We start from the raw sequence: 14,575 nt of genomic DNA, 5'->3' as shown, positions 1-14,575 counted from the left end.
TCGTACACATGTGCCACACAGCTGCCCTGCTGGCCGCTGCCGAGAGCTGATTCTACATAAAATAAAATAAAAATAAAAACAGGAATAACCTTGGAGGTCAATCATCACCACGAAAGCAGATAGTAGACGTCACGTAGTATATGTGTACCAAATTTCAGGTCAATAGGTTAAACGGTTTGCGAGGTACAGGAGATTTAAAATCCTGGACAGACAAATGGACAGCCATGGTAGCGCATCATATATAAAAACTAGCTGAGTAGGCCTGTGCTGTAAAAAGCCCGGGCTCCTACAAACCATGGATTCTGGCACTTCAATTAATCAATCGCATCAGTTATGCATTAGCAGCTAAGTGAGTTGAGGTTTCGTTTAGCCGATGTGCTCGCCTCGCTTGTCTATCATCGGCTAAGCGAGGTTCTCTCTCCTCGGAGGTTTCATTTTGCTGATGTGCTCGCCTCGCTTGTGTATCAGCAGCTAAGTGAGGTTCTCTCTCCTCGGAGGTTTCGTTTTGCTGATGTGCTTGCCTCGCTTGTCTATCATCGGCTAAGCGAGGCTCTCTCTCCTTTGAGGTTTCGTTTTGCTGATGTGCTCGCCTCGCTTGTCTATCATCGGCTAAGTGAGGTTCTCTCTCCTTGGAGGTTTCGTTTTGCTGATGTGCTCGCCTCACTTGTGTATTAGCAGCTAAGCGAGTTTCTCCTCTGAGGTTTCGTTTTGCTGATGTGCTCGCCTCGCTTGTCTATCAGCAGCTAAGTGAGGTTCTCTCTTTTCTCTGCATTTCACTTTGGCAACAGAGTCGATTTCTTTACAGATTTACAGATTTTATTTTTTCTCCAGCCGCTGGAGTTTTTGTTTTTTCTGTCCCCCTGGCCATTGCGATGTTAATGTTGATTTATTTTTTTATAATTATGTCTTTCATTTTTCTATTCTTTAATATGTAAAGCACTTTGAGCTACTGTTTGTATGAAAATGTGCTATATAAATAAATGTTGTTGTTGTTGTTGTTGTCTTTGAGCTTCACGCTGTAGCCTCGCACTTCCAGGCCGGACAGACAAACAGACACACTTCCACACGTAGACGTTTATATATAAGATAAGACAATGAGCAAGGCCTTGGCAGTCTCCCACAGCACAGGAAAGTCCAAACAAAGTTATAGACAAAACAAACAAAGAACGATTATGAATCGGTGTAGAGAGGGTCAGCCTCCGAACAGAGCCATCTTAACAGTGTTAACTTATTAGAATTGGGGCCCCTGCCTACACAACCTCTCACAGGAGTAAAAATGTAAATCAGCGTTTCTCAACCTTTAAGTATTTGCGAGTTTTCATAACAGTTTTAATTGCACCCCCCCCAACATTTTTTGAAATGTAGATGCATATTTTATTATACCTACTTAACTTTTATCGACATTTATCTAACTCTATATTTATTATTCTAGTATCAGAATGTAGTTTAAGTTAATTTGTTTTGGTTTCAACAGAAGTTTTTTTCATATTTTTGATTCTTGTTTTCTTTTTTTCACATCTTCGCGCCCCCATAGGGGGGTCCGCCCCACAGGTTGAGAACCACTGATGTAAATGGTCGTTAAAATTAAACATATATTTATTGTATTGGTACTTCCAACAAAATCAACGTTTAAACATCAAAAAACATGCTGCACAGCAAAGATCAATCAACACAAACGTTTGAACAATATAACATGAGCCTTGAAAAACACCAAAATGATACTCAACTGGTAAACCATACCGACGGAGAGGGCCCAGTATGACATTACTATGAATTATTTCTTATTAATCAAGTGTTCAACACAAACATTTGTGAAATTTCTTTGCAGAGAATTGAGTTGAAGTGACGTTAACGTATACGCTCTTACGTTATGTGGTGCGTGAGATCCGTACATAAACAGGCACGTGGGGTGGCAGAGGTGACTGTGATACTAAACCAACGTGCACTTGTAACACAATAACAAATATTTATAGTTTAGTAGAGTATTTATTTATTGACAGTAAGTAGATTACAGTAGATACATAGATTAGCATGGGACCCCCAGACATCTGCCCAGCGTGCCCATGCGTTAAGACGGCCCTGCCTCTGAAAATGAAACTTCAGACATGAAGCAGTTGTCGATGTTATCTGACAGCTCTTCATAGTGCGAGGTCAAGTAGGGGAAGGTGTGAAAACATCATTTCGTCAGAAACTGATTGGACAGGACAATGTCAATTAAGGGGAAGTGTTCTTTTATGCCCCCACGGTGGCATCGGGCCTGCCATACCACTACCCTCTAGGAAAACCCTTCTTTGTGTTAAGAGAAATTGAAAGGTGGCACTAAAAGAATACCTGAGCCCCTTAAAGGAGGAGGAGGAGGAGGACATGTGAGTGCCCACAGCAGGCCCTCCAGAGACAGCAGACGACATTTGTCAGTCATTGCGTGGCATATAACGTGTGACATACTTATTTAGTGACAGTTTTTCTATGTTAAAGTTCATACAGAAGGCAAGGGGCCTGACCTTCTCTCGAACTATGGTTATGCTGCCATTTACAACTGGTCACTTCCTTGATAACCAACCCAGACAAGTGTGGTCAGTCCATGAACTGCTTACAGAACGCAGACATTGTTACAGAAAAACACACAGCACTCTCTGTACGGCTAATAAGAACGTACCTCCACAGCTTCCTGGTGACGCACAGCAGTTTGTAACGCTTCCTCCAGCTTGCTGAATTGCTCCGTCCACAGTTTGCTCAAATGGTTCCACGTGCAGTAGAGCTAAAGAGACGAGGTGAAGACATTGAAGGTTTTTTAAACATTTCTCCTTCTGTCATTTGTAACACAACAGAATTAAAAGAGGCCAGAAAGGAATCACAGGTGGTGTCAGAAACCCAATTTTGACATGAAATTAGTTGGTGAGTTCAAATTTCTAGACAATTCTGAATGGTCCAGTCAAAAGCATGTTAGACGACGCTCACATTAGAGGCTGAAGTGACTCAAATCCCATTATTTTGCCTTAATGCGGCACCAATCTGATGTTTTCAGGGCTGTGTGGACACAGAAATCCAGTCTTTTCAAACCAGATTGGAGTCCCTTTCATATGTGGTCCCATCCGATTTGTGGCCCTGCGACATGAATGTCAACGGTCAGAGCGGAATTCACGTGAGTTTTTTTGACTGTACGCACGATCTGAGTGCTGTCATCATCATCAATTAGCACCGGCAACTCGGCAAAAACAACAATGGAGGAGAACTACAGCTGTGACAACAGTCACGGGCCCACCACTGCTGGCTCCTGTCTGGTACCCACACATCTCTTGGCACACCAGTGCCAGTGACAGCTGCGGAAACACATAAAGATACCCATCTGGCTTTTTCTCACCTTCTCGACCCAATCGTGTACAGCTGACTGACTGCCATCCAACAGAGAAAAATGTGATGCACACACGAGGTACTAGCGCGTCCATTTTGTTTGTCGTCTCATACAGATGACAGATGAGTCGCACACAATTGTGTCGATGTGCGCATGGGTGCCTTTCGGAGGACGGATGTGTTCACATTATAGTTAGATACGGCAGGTCACCTGTAATTATGAATGGGAACCGTTAAGATGGGAAAATCTGAGCTGAGCAAACAGTTGCAATGTGAAGGCAGCCTTAGGCAGCAGATACAGTATCTGCATTGGATTCAGCGTCTTCACTAGGGGGCACTCCTGGGGCGTTAGCCCCTGATCAGCCCTAGAAACTCTCCTGCCTACCCACCCTAATGAAAGACAGGCTACTACCCCCTGATCTCGGAGAGCCCAGCACGCGTTCCTCATGTTGAGTGTTCTAATCACCGGTGTGAAAACTTCATGGGGGGCTCCCTGTGAGGTGATGACTTTATTTTCAAAAAAGTGTTGAAGCTAGTGACACCCCCTGATCGGACTGAGTACCACATGTGAAAGGCGGTCAGTTCATATCCCTTGTGTTTCTTTGCTCTTCACACTTCAGATCAGATATGAGTCACATATGGATGACGATGACATTCGGAGCACACACTGATAGAGCGCACTGCCGCACTAACCACATGACAAACCAACTCATGATCCAGATTTGGACCCGAGTGCAGCCTCAGCACCACACTAGTTCAGATGGAGTGGAACAGAACAGGGTGAGGTTTTTGATGGTGGCTGGAGTGCCAGTTCTGCCACCAACCCCCAAGTTTTTCCCTGCAGGTTGGAGGGCCGACATGCAGGGCTGGATGCAGATTAGCAATTGCGGGTTAAGGGCCTTGCTCAAGGGTGAAAAAGAAAATCAGGATGGAACCGCAGGGTGAAAATAGGCCGACGTAAAACGAACACTTCAAGTGTCTGCACTGCATGGGCCCACTCTTGTCATGCACTGTACGCATATTTAAAGATAGTTGGGCGGAGATTGTGCCATGTTGCCTAACATTTCTGCCCTTATATTGCTGATCAATAGAAAACAACTCTCTATTGTATTAAAAACGTTTTCTGTTGTGTCCGCGTTATTCAGCCTTGACCACGCCCCTCGCCCAATCGTTATTCCTGCTACACACCTCCTCTCTCCGTCCCGCCCCCTGACACTCTCAGTGCCGCTAACTCGCCCTTCAGCGCAGTCGCTTATAACGGCAAGGCAGGAAAGCAAATGGTCTATTCAAGAACATTGAGATTTAGATCGCGGTGGAAAAAGAGTGGCATAAAGAATGTCGAAACAAGAAAATGAACAAAAGAAAGGGGCACATAATAAAAATGAAGAACAAAGAGAATCGCCCAATAAACGAGAAAGTGAAAAATATCTCAAATAATATGGGAACAGAAATGCAACCTTTATAGAATGTAAACTGGAGGATAAAATAATTCATAATATTGTTTTTGATGAGGAGTAAATATAATTACATTTTTTATTACTTTTTATTATGTTTTATTACATTTTACTTTTCAACACATTTTATTATTCATTGGTATTTAAAATAGACAGTTGTAGTGAAATACTCAAGTAAGTGATTTTCTCTCTGTAATTACTAAGAAGCAAACCGTCCTCTTCCCGCGCCCCACATACTCCTCTATATGCCATCTCTTTTAATACAATCACTTTCTCTAACAGAGGGGCACCCCGATGCCCTGAGAACCATTGCCTGCCCCCGGGGGTTGGTGAGCAAAGCGATCAGGGGGCAGAGCCCCCAGAATACAATTAATTTCATTCTCGACATAATTATAGTTTGCATTAAGCTAACCATGGTGTTTATGAAGTTGAACCATTAACTAATTGTTTCATTTGTATGTCTTACTTGTTCACCGATGTATTGAAAACAGAATAGAAAGATAATGAAAAAGTACAAATAGAACTAACCTCATCCAAGCTTTTTGTCACATCAGGCTTGTCTGTAGCTCCACAAGCAGACATCAGGTCTACTCCCAAGATCCCCAGCATGTCCAGGTCACCTTGCAGGCTGTCAATGTCTTCCCTAAGAGTCTGAAAAGGAACAAGAAAATGCCATTCAGTTGTGACATACTGGCAGAATGGCCAGTCCACAGTACCCATCCTTGTTGGGATGCTGTCTGAGTTGGCCTTTTCTCCCCGTGTTGACTTTGACTTTTCTCCAGCGGTCCAAAGCCATGCACTTAAATGTAGTTTAGATTAGACTGGTATGGTCCGAGTGGGCAGGGCTTTACGTGTGGGTGGGCCCTCTAATTGGCCTGAGTGGGCAGGGCTTTGAGTGGGCAGGGATTTACTTGTGGGTGGACCTCTAGCCTGATTGGCCTGAGTGGGCAGGGCTTTACGTGTGGGTGGACCCTCTAATGGCCTACAGAGCTGAATGTGGTAACAGCATCCTGGTATAGGACGTGTTCAGTTGGATGTCATCGTATATTCTAAATAATGACGTGTCTTGCAGATCACAGTTAAGTGGATTTTTATCAAAGAAAGCTGTCGACAAGCCTTATGCTTAGGTAGACATGCAAAATCAAGCAGCTTTGCTGAACATGAAAGTGCGTGCAGCTCCGTAGATGAGGTCCAGAGAGGTGGCTTAACAGCGTTGCTCTGAACACATTTAGCCTTCTGTGGCTTTTCTTGGAGTTGTTCCCTTCCCCTTTTATGACTTTGTCTGCCTACTCAGGTTTTTCTTTCTTTTTTGGTATTTTGTGTTAATCTCTAACTGGAAATTCTCTTTTTCACATACCCCAACTTACTCAGAGTTTTAGGGGCAGAGCGCAGGGTCAGTCATTGGCACAACCGCAGGTTAAGGGCCTTACTCAAGTGCCCAACAGAGTAGCATTCCTGCGGTCACTGCCGGGATTCAAACCGGCAACCTTCAAGTCACCAGACCAGATTGCAGGTTTTGTAGCCAACTGTGGGTCAAGTGTAGAGTGGGATTTGTGCCACTGATGGGTGTTTAAACTTTACAGACTCTCTGACTACTGCGACTCATTCTGTCTCTGCTCACAGCTGACTTTGACAGACAGTCTAAAGCAGGGCTCAGCGTAGAAAAAGTCCAACCAAATCCTTAATTCTCTGTCTGCACTGTCTATAAAACGTATTTGGCAGACGTCACGTTTTATTATTATGCTTGGTTAACGCTGATCAACAGAACAAGACGTTAATGTCTTTAATGTCCACTTCGCAGAGATCTCTTTTCACTTTGACATGAATTTATTACAAATCTGTTGGTATTTCTTATACGCTGATGCCTTTCTTTGAAATTGTTTAAGTAGCCGACCGGACCCCCACCTGCATCGTGTCCAGATGTTGCCGTATGGATGCCACCTCAGACTTGTTGTCGTTCAGCTCCGCCACCATCTGCTGCGTGTCGCTCAGAGTGCTTCCCAGTTCTGCCAAGTCATTCCAGAACTTGCCGGCCAGGCTCAGGAGGTTCAACAGCCACTTCTCTCTCTCTTGGGCCTGCTCCTCAACTTCTTGCCACTGCTGAGCTAATCGGGACACTTGGTCTTGGATGGCTATGAAGTAATCACAAGATTCAGTAAAATAGGAAGAGACCCTTAACACATTTGGAGAGGAGGATCACATCAACTTATTTTGAAGCCCACCAATGTCAGCATGATTACAGGTGGGCAAAACTCCTTATGGGCACAAAGGCAGGTTCTGACCAAGTGAATAAGCCGGCTGTCATAGCGCTTGTAGGCCTGTGTTGAAGTCAGGTATACCTGGGAGATGCCATAGGTTTCATTGTGGGTGCAAATGTTTGGGATGTCAGAGTCTATGAAATATATTTGTGGGAACCTTAATCATAATCATAATAATTATACACTATTTTTGGAAATACTGTATACATTAAAGTAGTAAATATTGTGACGGGTGGCTACAGCCATTACCCGGCCAGGACGCCAATGGAACGGAAGGAGAGAGCATCTGTGAGGCAATATCTCCCCTGGGACACTAGAGAGCAGCCTTCTTGGGTGGCTGTGGCACCACAGATTCCCGCAGGGCATGCTGGGATCTGGAGTTGGGTTCTGTAGGGGCCACCAGTGGGAGCTGCACTGCCCTATAGTGGACTTTCAGCACCCCTGGTGGTGATTCCAGGTATTACTGATGTGCTACCAGGAATAAAAGGAGCTGCCTCACTCCATTCAGAGATAGCCAGAGTCGAGAGGAGTGGAGGTGGAAGGACGAAGAGAAGAAGCAGAAGAAGGAAAGGCGTATGGGCTGGGCTGTACACAGTGGGATGCAAAAGTTTGGGCAACCTTGTTAATAGTCATTATTTTCCTGTATAAATCATTGGTTGTTACGATAAAAAATGTCAGTTAAATATATCATATAGGAGACACACACAGTGATATTTGAGAAGTGAAATGAAGTTTATTGGATTTACAGAAAGTGTGCAATAATTGTTCAAACAAAATCAGGCAGGTGCATAAATTTGGGCACCGTTGTCATTTTATTGATTCCCAAACTTTTAGAACTAATTATTGGAACTCAAATTGGCTTGGTAAGCTCAGTGACCCCTGACCTACATACACAGGTGAATCCGAGTATTTAAGGGGGTCAATTGTAAGTTTCCCTCCTCCTTTAATTTTCTCTGAAGAGTAGCAACATGGGGGTCACAAAACAACTCTCAAATGACCTGAAGACAAAGATTGTTCACCATCATGGTTTAGGAGAAGGATACAGAAAGCTGTCCCAGAGATTTAAGCTGTCTGTTTCCACAGTTAGGAACATATTGAGGAAATGGAAGACCACAGGCTCAGTTCAAGTTAAGGCTCGAAGTGGCAGACCAAGAAAGATTTCGGATAGACAGAAGCGATGAATGGTGAGAACAGTCAGAGTCAACCCACAGACCAGCACCAAAGACCTACAACATCATCTTGCAGCAGATGGAGTCACTGTGCATCGTTCAACCATTCAGCGACTTTACACAAGGAGATGCTGTATGAGAGTGAGGCAGAGGAAGCACAAACAGAGCCGCTTGAGGTCTGCTCAAGCACATTTGGACAAGCCAGCTTCATTTTGGAATAAGGTGCTGTGGACTGATGAAACTAAAATTGAGTTATTTGGGCATAACAAGGGCGTTATGCATGGAGGAAAAAGAACACAGCATTCCAAGAAAAACACCTGCTACCTACAGTAAAATATGGTGGTGGTTCCATCATGCTGTGGGGCTGTGTGGCCAGTGCAGGGACTGGGAATCTTGTCAAAGTTGAGGGACGCATGGATTCCACTCAGTATCAGCAGATTCTGGAGACCAATGTCCAGGAATCAGTGACAAAGCTGAAGCTGCGCCGGGCTGGATCTTTCAACAAGACAACGACCGAAACACTGCTCAAAATCCACTAAGGCATTCATGCAGAGGAACAAGTACAACGTTCTGGAATGGCCATCTCAGTCCCCAGACCTGAATATAATTGAAAATCTGTGGTGTGAGTTAAAGAGAGCTGTCCATGCTCGGAAGCCATCAAACCTGAATGAACTAGAGATGTTTTGTAAAGAGGAATGGTCCAAAATACCTTCAACCACAATCCAGACTCTCATTGGAACCTACAGGAAGCGTTTAGAGGCTGTAATTTCTGCAAAAGGCGGATCTACTAAATATTGATTTCATTTCTTTTTTGTGGTGCCCAAATTTGTGCACCTGCCTGATTTTGTTTGAACAATTATTGCACACTTTCTGTCAATCCAATAAACTTCATTTCACTTCTCAAATATCTCTGTGTGTGTCTCCTATATGATATATTTAACTGACATTTTTTATACAGGAAAATAATGACGATTAACAAGGTTGCCCAAACTTTTGCATCCCACTGTATTTGTACTTTGGTGCTTTCCCTTGTGTGGGGAGCGAAGAAAAAGCGCTGCCCCACTTAAATACACCGTGTGCTGTGTGGCAAACCCGTGCCCTGCCTGCCAGTGTCAGGTTAGGGTGGCTGTATGTGCTATGGAGGACCCCAGCCGGGATGCCCCTTCACTATATGTTCAGGGGGAGCAGCCATGGACTTTGCAATACCTCCCCCTGGACGCCAGATGGCAACCCTCCCGCAGGGCACCATGGGAATTGGAGTTTGGTGCAGCCCTGTTGGGTCTCACAGGCACTGCCAGGGGGTACTGCAGCTGGGACTCCGGAGCCCTTATGGGCAGTGCATTCGCCACACCCGGAAGTGCAGCCAGAACTCGGCAATCAAGCACCTGGAGCCACCACTCGAGGCCAGAGTTGGGAGGAGGAAGACGAAGCTGCCTTGGAGGAGTGGAGGAGAAAGAAGAGGGATTTGTGGGGGTGTTTTGTGCTTTTGTGTTTTTTGGGACTGTGTTAGGGTTGAGGGACACGGGGAAGACGTGGCCCCCAGCTGAAGAAAATAAATCTTTTTGTTTCATTTTTACGTGCTTCCGTTGTCAGTCTATGTCGGGTCGATGTCTATATAGCGCCTTTGCCACAGTGCCCTTGGGCCTCACAAGATACAATGACGGTGATGTAGGTGGCTCGCTTGTTCCTAAAAGGTCCTATTAGAACGTGGCAGCGCTTAGTGCGTAATGTTCGACGTTCAGCTGAGATCCTTTGCTTCTCTTAGGCTCATAAGTGCTAATTTCATTGGAACCCATTGACTGTGACAAAGAAGAAGGAGCTGACGGTCTGACCCTGGGGGTCTCAGACTCGGCGCTAAGGGGGCCAGGGTGCTCTCTTTATAGCTGTTAATGGAATCTGTTATTTATCCAGTTCATTTGTACTTCTATTTTGCTACATTAGTGAGTGCTGATTACCAGAACGTTTAGTGGAGTTGAATGTTTGCACTCACTCTGTCGTTTGTTTTTATTTCTTATATTTTTTTTTTTCAGTTTTACTTTAATAAGTTAAAAGAGTCAATTTCCTCAGTTATATGATATTTGGGTTATTAACATCACTACTAATGTTTCTGATGCACCATCTGTTAGAATGAGAAATGCAATACATTTTATTACTACATGCATTCCAACATTGATTCCAACAGACGGCACATCGCAAGCAGTAATGATGACCACGCCTAAGAAAACGTGACGGCCAGAGGGACCGAAGTCTTCTAATATTTATCAGACAGTGTTCAGAGCCCTTCACATGTTTTACATTTTGTTATTTTGCAGAGTTGGGTTAAAAATCATTTAAATTCATTCCTTCGTTGCAGTTAAGACAGACGGTGGCACCCGGAGGGCTTACTCGAGACAGAGAGAGGGGCTAGGAGCGTACGCTGATGACAGCGCATTGTCACACACACCGCACCACAAACCACCAGGATTGGGACCCGAGTGCAGCCGGGCGAGTAAATTAACAAGACCAAGTTCTCTGCAGCCAGAACCACATTCTACACTAGAGCGTAACTACACAAAAAGACAACTCAGCCCCCAAAACTAGGAGCCCATCAGAACTGGCGGAGCTTGGCACGTGAAGCGTGTGGACGGACTTACCTGTGCCCGTTGAGCTGTCTCCTGTGGCCACGGCATTACTGATCAGTTCAGCCCCCTGCGTCTGGATGGTGTTGAGGCCCACCTGCAGCTTCGCCAGCTCTGCCAGGGCGTGCTTGTTGTCCTGAAGCTGCTCCTGGATCCTCGCGGTTTCCCCTCGTATCGGAGCAGGATTCTGCAGCCTGTTCTTCAGCCGCTCCAGGCTTTCAGACAGCAGTGTCATTCTTTCTGTCAGCTGTTGAGAAACACACTGGTCAGCCCTAACGTTCAAAACCACTGCCAGGCCAAGTCAGTCGCATCGATTATCTCTTTACAATGGCACCTGTCAAGGGGTGGGATATACTGGGCAGCAAGTGGGCAGGCAGTTGTTGTAGGGGGTGGGCTGGAAGCAGGAAAAATGGGCAAGCGTAAGGATCGGAGCGACTTTGACAAGGGCTCATTGAATCCCACTGGCTGTAGTTTTTTATGTAGGCAGTGCAGCAATGTTAGGGATAAAACGTACAACGGGAAGCCATGAGGCTGGCAGATCAACTCCTACCACTGTCTCTCTCCTCCTTACCCGCCGTTGTCCCAACTATAAAAATATGGAAGTAACTGTGATTTGTGAATTGCTCACAAGTAAAATGACGGCTAAATGAAGCCTGTCGCCGTGGCCTCAGTGTAAACCACGTAGTCCATTCAGTTTAGGTCTCAGCAGTGACCCACAGTGTTACCCCAAATGAGTTACCTCACCCGCCCGGGCTCCAAAAGTAGAAACGGGGAAGGGACTGGCATCATGTGATTAAAGTTTAAGGCTGTGACTCCGTACCTGCATGTACCGCGGTAAGGCCTCCTCCAGCACACAGGCTGCCTGGCGCGCTTTGTCTTTGATGGTGGTGTACAGCTCTTCTGCAGCGGCACTTCTGTCTTGAAATTCCACTCCCTGCGTGTGGTTCAGGTCTACTAGGCGGCCGCTCACCATCTTCAGCCGTGTGATCAGGGGCTTGTGTTCGGCAATTGATTCCCGCAGCTCCTATGTGGAAGATGATGGGATATTTAGGGATTTTTAAATTGTGTGGCCTTCAAGAACATAAAGTGTACTGTGGTGGAGAAGGAGGCAGTTCAAAAGACTGAGTGATGTAATACAATAAAACTCTTTCCTTCATTTTAATTCAGTCCATACATTGCACACAATAGAATGTTCCTTTGTTCTTTGGTACCCCCTCTTTGGGTCCTCCCAGAATCCCAACTTTGGTCAACACATCCATTCACTTTCAGTCTGGACTGGCAACAATACCTGCACATCATGGACAAGACCTGCTTGTGATACAGTCCTTCACACATAAACACTGATTGGGATACAGTCCTGAGCTAACATTTGAAACAACAGCTTATCTTTAGACTCAGTTTAGGAAACCCAGAATGAACAGTGTGGTCGTTGACGTGAGGCTACAGCTCTAACTGCTACACCGCTGGGCTACCGCCAGCCTTCCTCGCACTTTCTACGAATACAAGTGTAGGGCAACCAAGGCCATTAGGGTATCGTCTGCTTCCTGCAGTAATATTGACTGGTATGTAAACCAACTAACTATCTAACTAACTCACTAACTATGTCTCTTTCTTTCTATCTAATATATGGTGCATTACATACATATCTATCTATCTATCTATCTATCTAATATATAGTGCCTTACATATCTATCTATCTAATATATAGTGCCTTACATATCTATCTATCTATCTATCTATCTATCTATCTATCTAATATATAGTGCCTTACATATCTACTGTATCTATCTATCTATCTATCTATCTATCTATCTATCTAATATATAGTGCCTTACATATCTATCTATCTATTTATCTAATATATAGTGCCTTACATATCTATCTAATATATAGTGCCTTACATATCTATCTATCTATCTATCTAATATATAGTGCCTTACATATCTATCTATCTATCTATCTATCTATCTATCTATCTATCTATCTATCTATCTAATATATAGTGCTTTACATATCTATCTATCTATCTATCTATCTATCTATCTATCTATCTATCTATCTATCTATCTATCTGTTATATAGTGCCTTTCAAATCTATCTGTCTATCACACACAAAAAGAAAATGGCCTGGGGCAGCACAGTGGTGGGCATCGCAGCCTCACAGCTCCAGGATGTTAGGTTTGTATCCTGCCCTCTTCACTATCTATTTGCCATCGGTGGTATTTTAAGGGTGGTCCAGTTTTCATTACATATCACACGATCATACAATGCACCTTAAATAAGCTGGCGACTCTAGACTGACATAGTATAAATGAGTGCAGGTGTGTGAGTCTTTTGACGGACTGATGCCACCCCAGGTTGTGCCCACTGCTCCTGGACAGCCCCCACACCCTGCCCAGAGTGACCAGAATTCAACTGGCTCAGCAGATGGATGGGTGGACTGCGTAATGTCCTTGTTTACTTGTAAAATGCAAACAGTTGTGGTACAGTTGTGTTCAAAACTATTCAAACTTACATTGTGGGCCTGACCCCCTTTGCAGCTGAGATTGGTTTAATGGTTTAATTGGTTTAATGTGTTGTTATCCAAATCCCCTCAGGCATTAGAAATCATAAAGCGATTTGGCCCTGAAGTCATTTAATGAGCACACAAAAGCAGATATCACATTTACCTGTAGCAGCTCCTGTTGTTCTCTGAATGCCTCGTAACTAATGGTGTGCAAAGACAGCTGACCAATAAGCGCCTGGGTTTCCTGTAGCCATGGCGACACCTCGCTATGGGCCTCTGAGAACTGGGACAGCAGAGACTGAGCATGCTCCAACTGCAGGGTGGCACAGGAGTTTTTCTGGGATACAGACTGGCATCTGTCTCGCAAAGAATCCAACTGGGACTTCAGAGGGAGAGAAAGAGAAACCAAAGCATTGTGAGACACTTCGTGGGAAGAAGAGGTGCTGCACACTGAGAAGCTCAGGAAGAAATCCGCTCGGGACGTGCAAGTCATCGGTAACCATGGCAACGTAAACTTCTGTGGGCTACAGGGATGTGAGCAGAAAGGACCAGCAGAGGGCCAGGAGTCAGTCACTGTGTACAAAGAAGACACGCCTGTGTGTTAAACCAGCAAATTAGACTTGAATGGGCGCTCATATGGCCATTCACATTGCAGAAACAAACACGGCTGTTTCTTAAAGTAACGAGTAATGCGTTTATTTAATAAATAGTTTAGAAGAGCTCTCGTATTTATGGCAGGAGAGCTAAGAGCTCTAATGTTATTCGTTTCAATGTGTTCTATTAACATAAAGTAATGTAACATAGCATACAATCACCAAACACACTTAATGCACACCGCAGACTAATAGTACAAGTACACCGGTGAGTCATTTTGGGTCCATTCAGATGTAGATATTTTCACTCCAATTTGTAGTTTCTTTTTTGATGTTTGCTCACATTTTTAGGGCTAGTAACTAGTAATAGTAGTATTGTCACAATACTGTACAAACATAAATATAAATGTATTCAAATATATAACAACATTTAATTAAACAGAAAACACGAAACAGCAGCTGCGCCACTCAATGATAAATGGCGGCCTTTGGGTTTGATGTTTAAATAATTCAGCAGAGCATAACTGCAGTCCACGACACCTACACTGTCACTCTCAACACATCACGTCCAAGGCATTTGTCATTTTCACAAATAAAAGTGCATCGCGGTTTTCAGTGGAATGAGA

The 14,575-nt window shown here is 44.4% G+C and overlaps 1 protein-coding gene across 1 annotated transcript in view; it reads right to left on the bottom strand.

The window, feature by feature from the left end:
- Window positions 1-14,575, bottom strand: part of macf1b (microtubule actin crosslinking factor 1b) — a 120,292-nt gene that overhangs the window by 71,167 nt on the left and 34,550 nt on the right. Inside the window, exons 10-15 of the mRNA XM_039737570.1 lie at window positions 13,520-13,738; window positions 11,671-11,874; window positions 10,866-11,097; window positions 6,711-6,937; window positions 5,334-5,456; window positions 2,657-2,758 (exon numbers count right to left, since the gene is read on the bottom strand). Coding sequence (XP_039593504.1) covers window positions 2,657-2,758; window positions 5,334-5,456; window positions 6,711-6,937; window positions 10,866-11,097; window positions 11,671-11,874; window positions 13,520-13,738 — 1,107 coding nt within the window. The remainder of the gene's footprint in view (window positions 1-2,656; window positions 2,759-5,333; window positions 5,457-6,710; window positions 6,938-10,865; window positions 11,098-11,670; window positions 11,875-13,519; window positions 13,739-14,575) is intronic.

This window comes from Polypterus senegalus, chromosome 15, assembly GCF_016835505.1.
Source record: "Polypterus senegalus isolate Bchr_013 chromosome 15, ASM1683550v1, whole genome shotgun sequence".
In the NCBI taxonomy this organism is placed as follows: Eukaryota; Metazoa; Chordata; class Cladistia; order Polypteriformes; family Polypteridae; genus Polypterus; species Polypterus senegalus.
The sequence above is the reverse complement of the archived record's forward strand: the minus strand, read 5'-3'. Positions and strand labels throughout refer to the sequence as shown.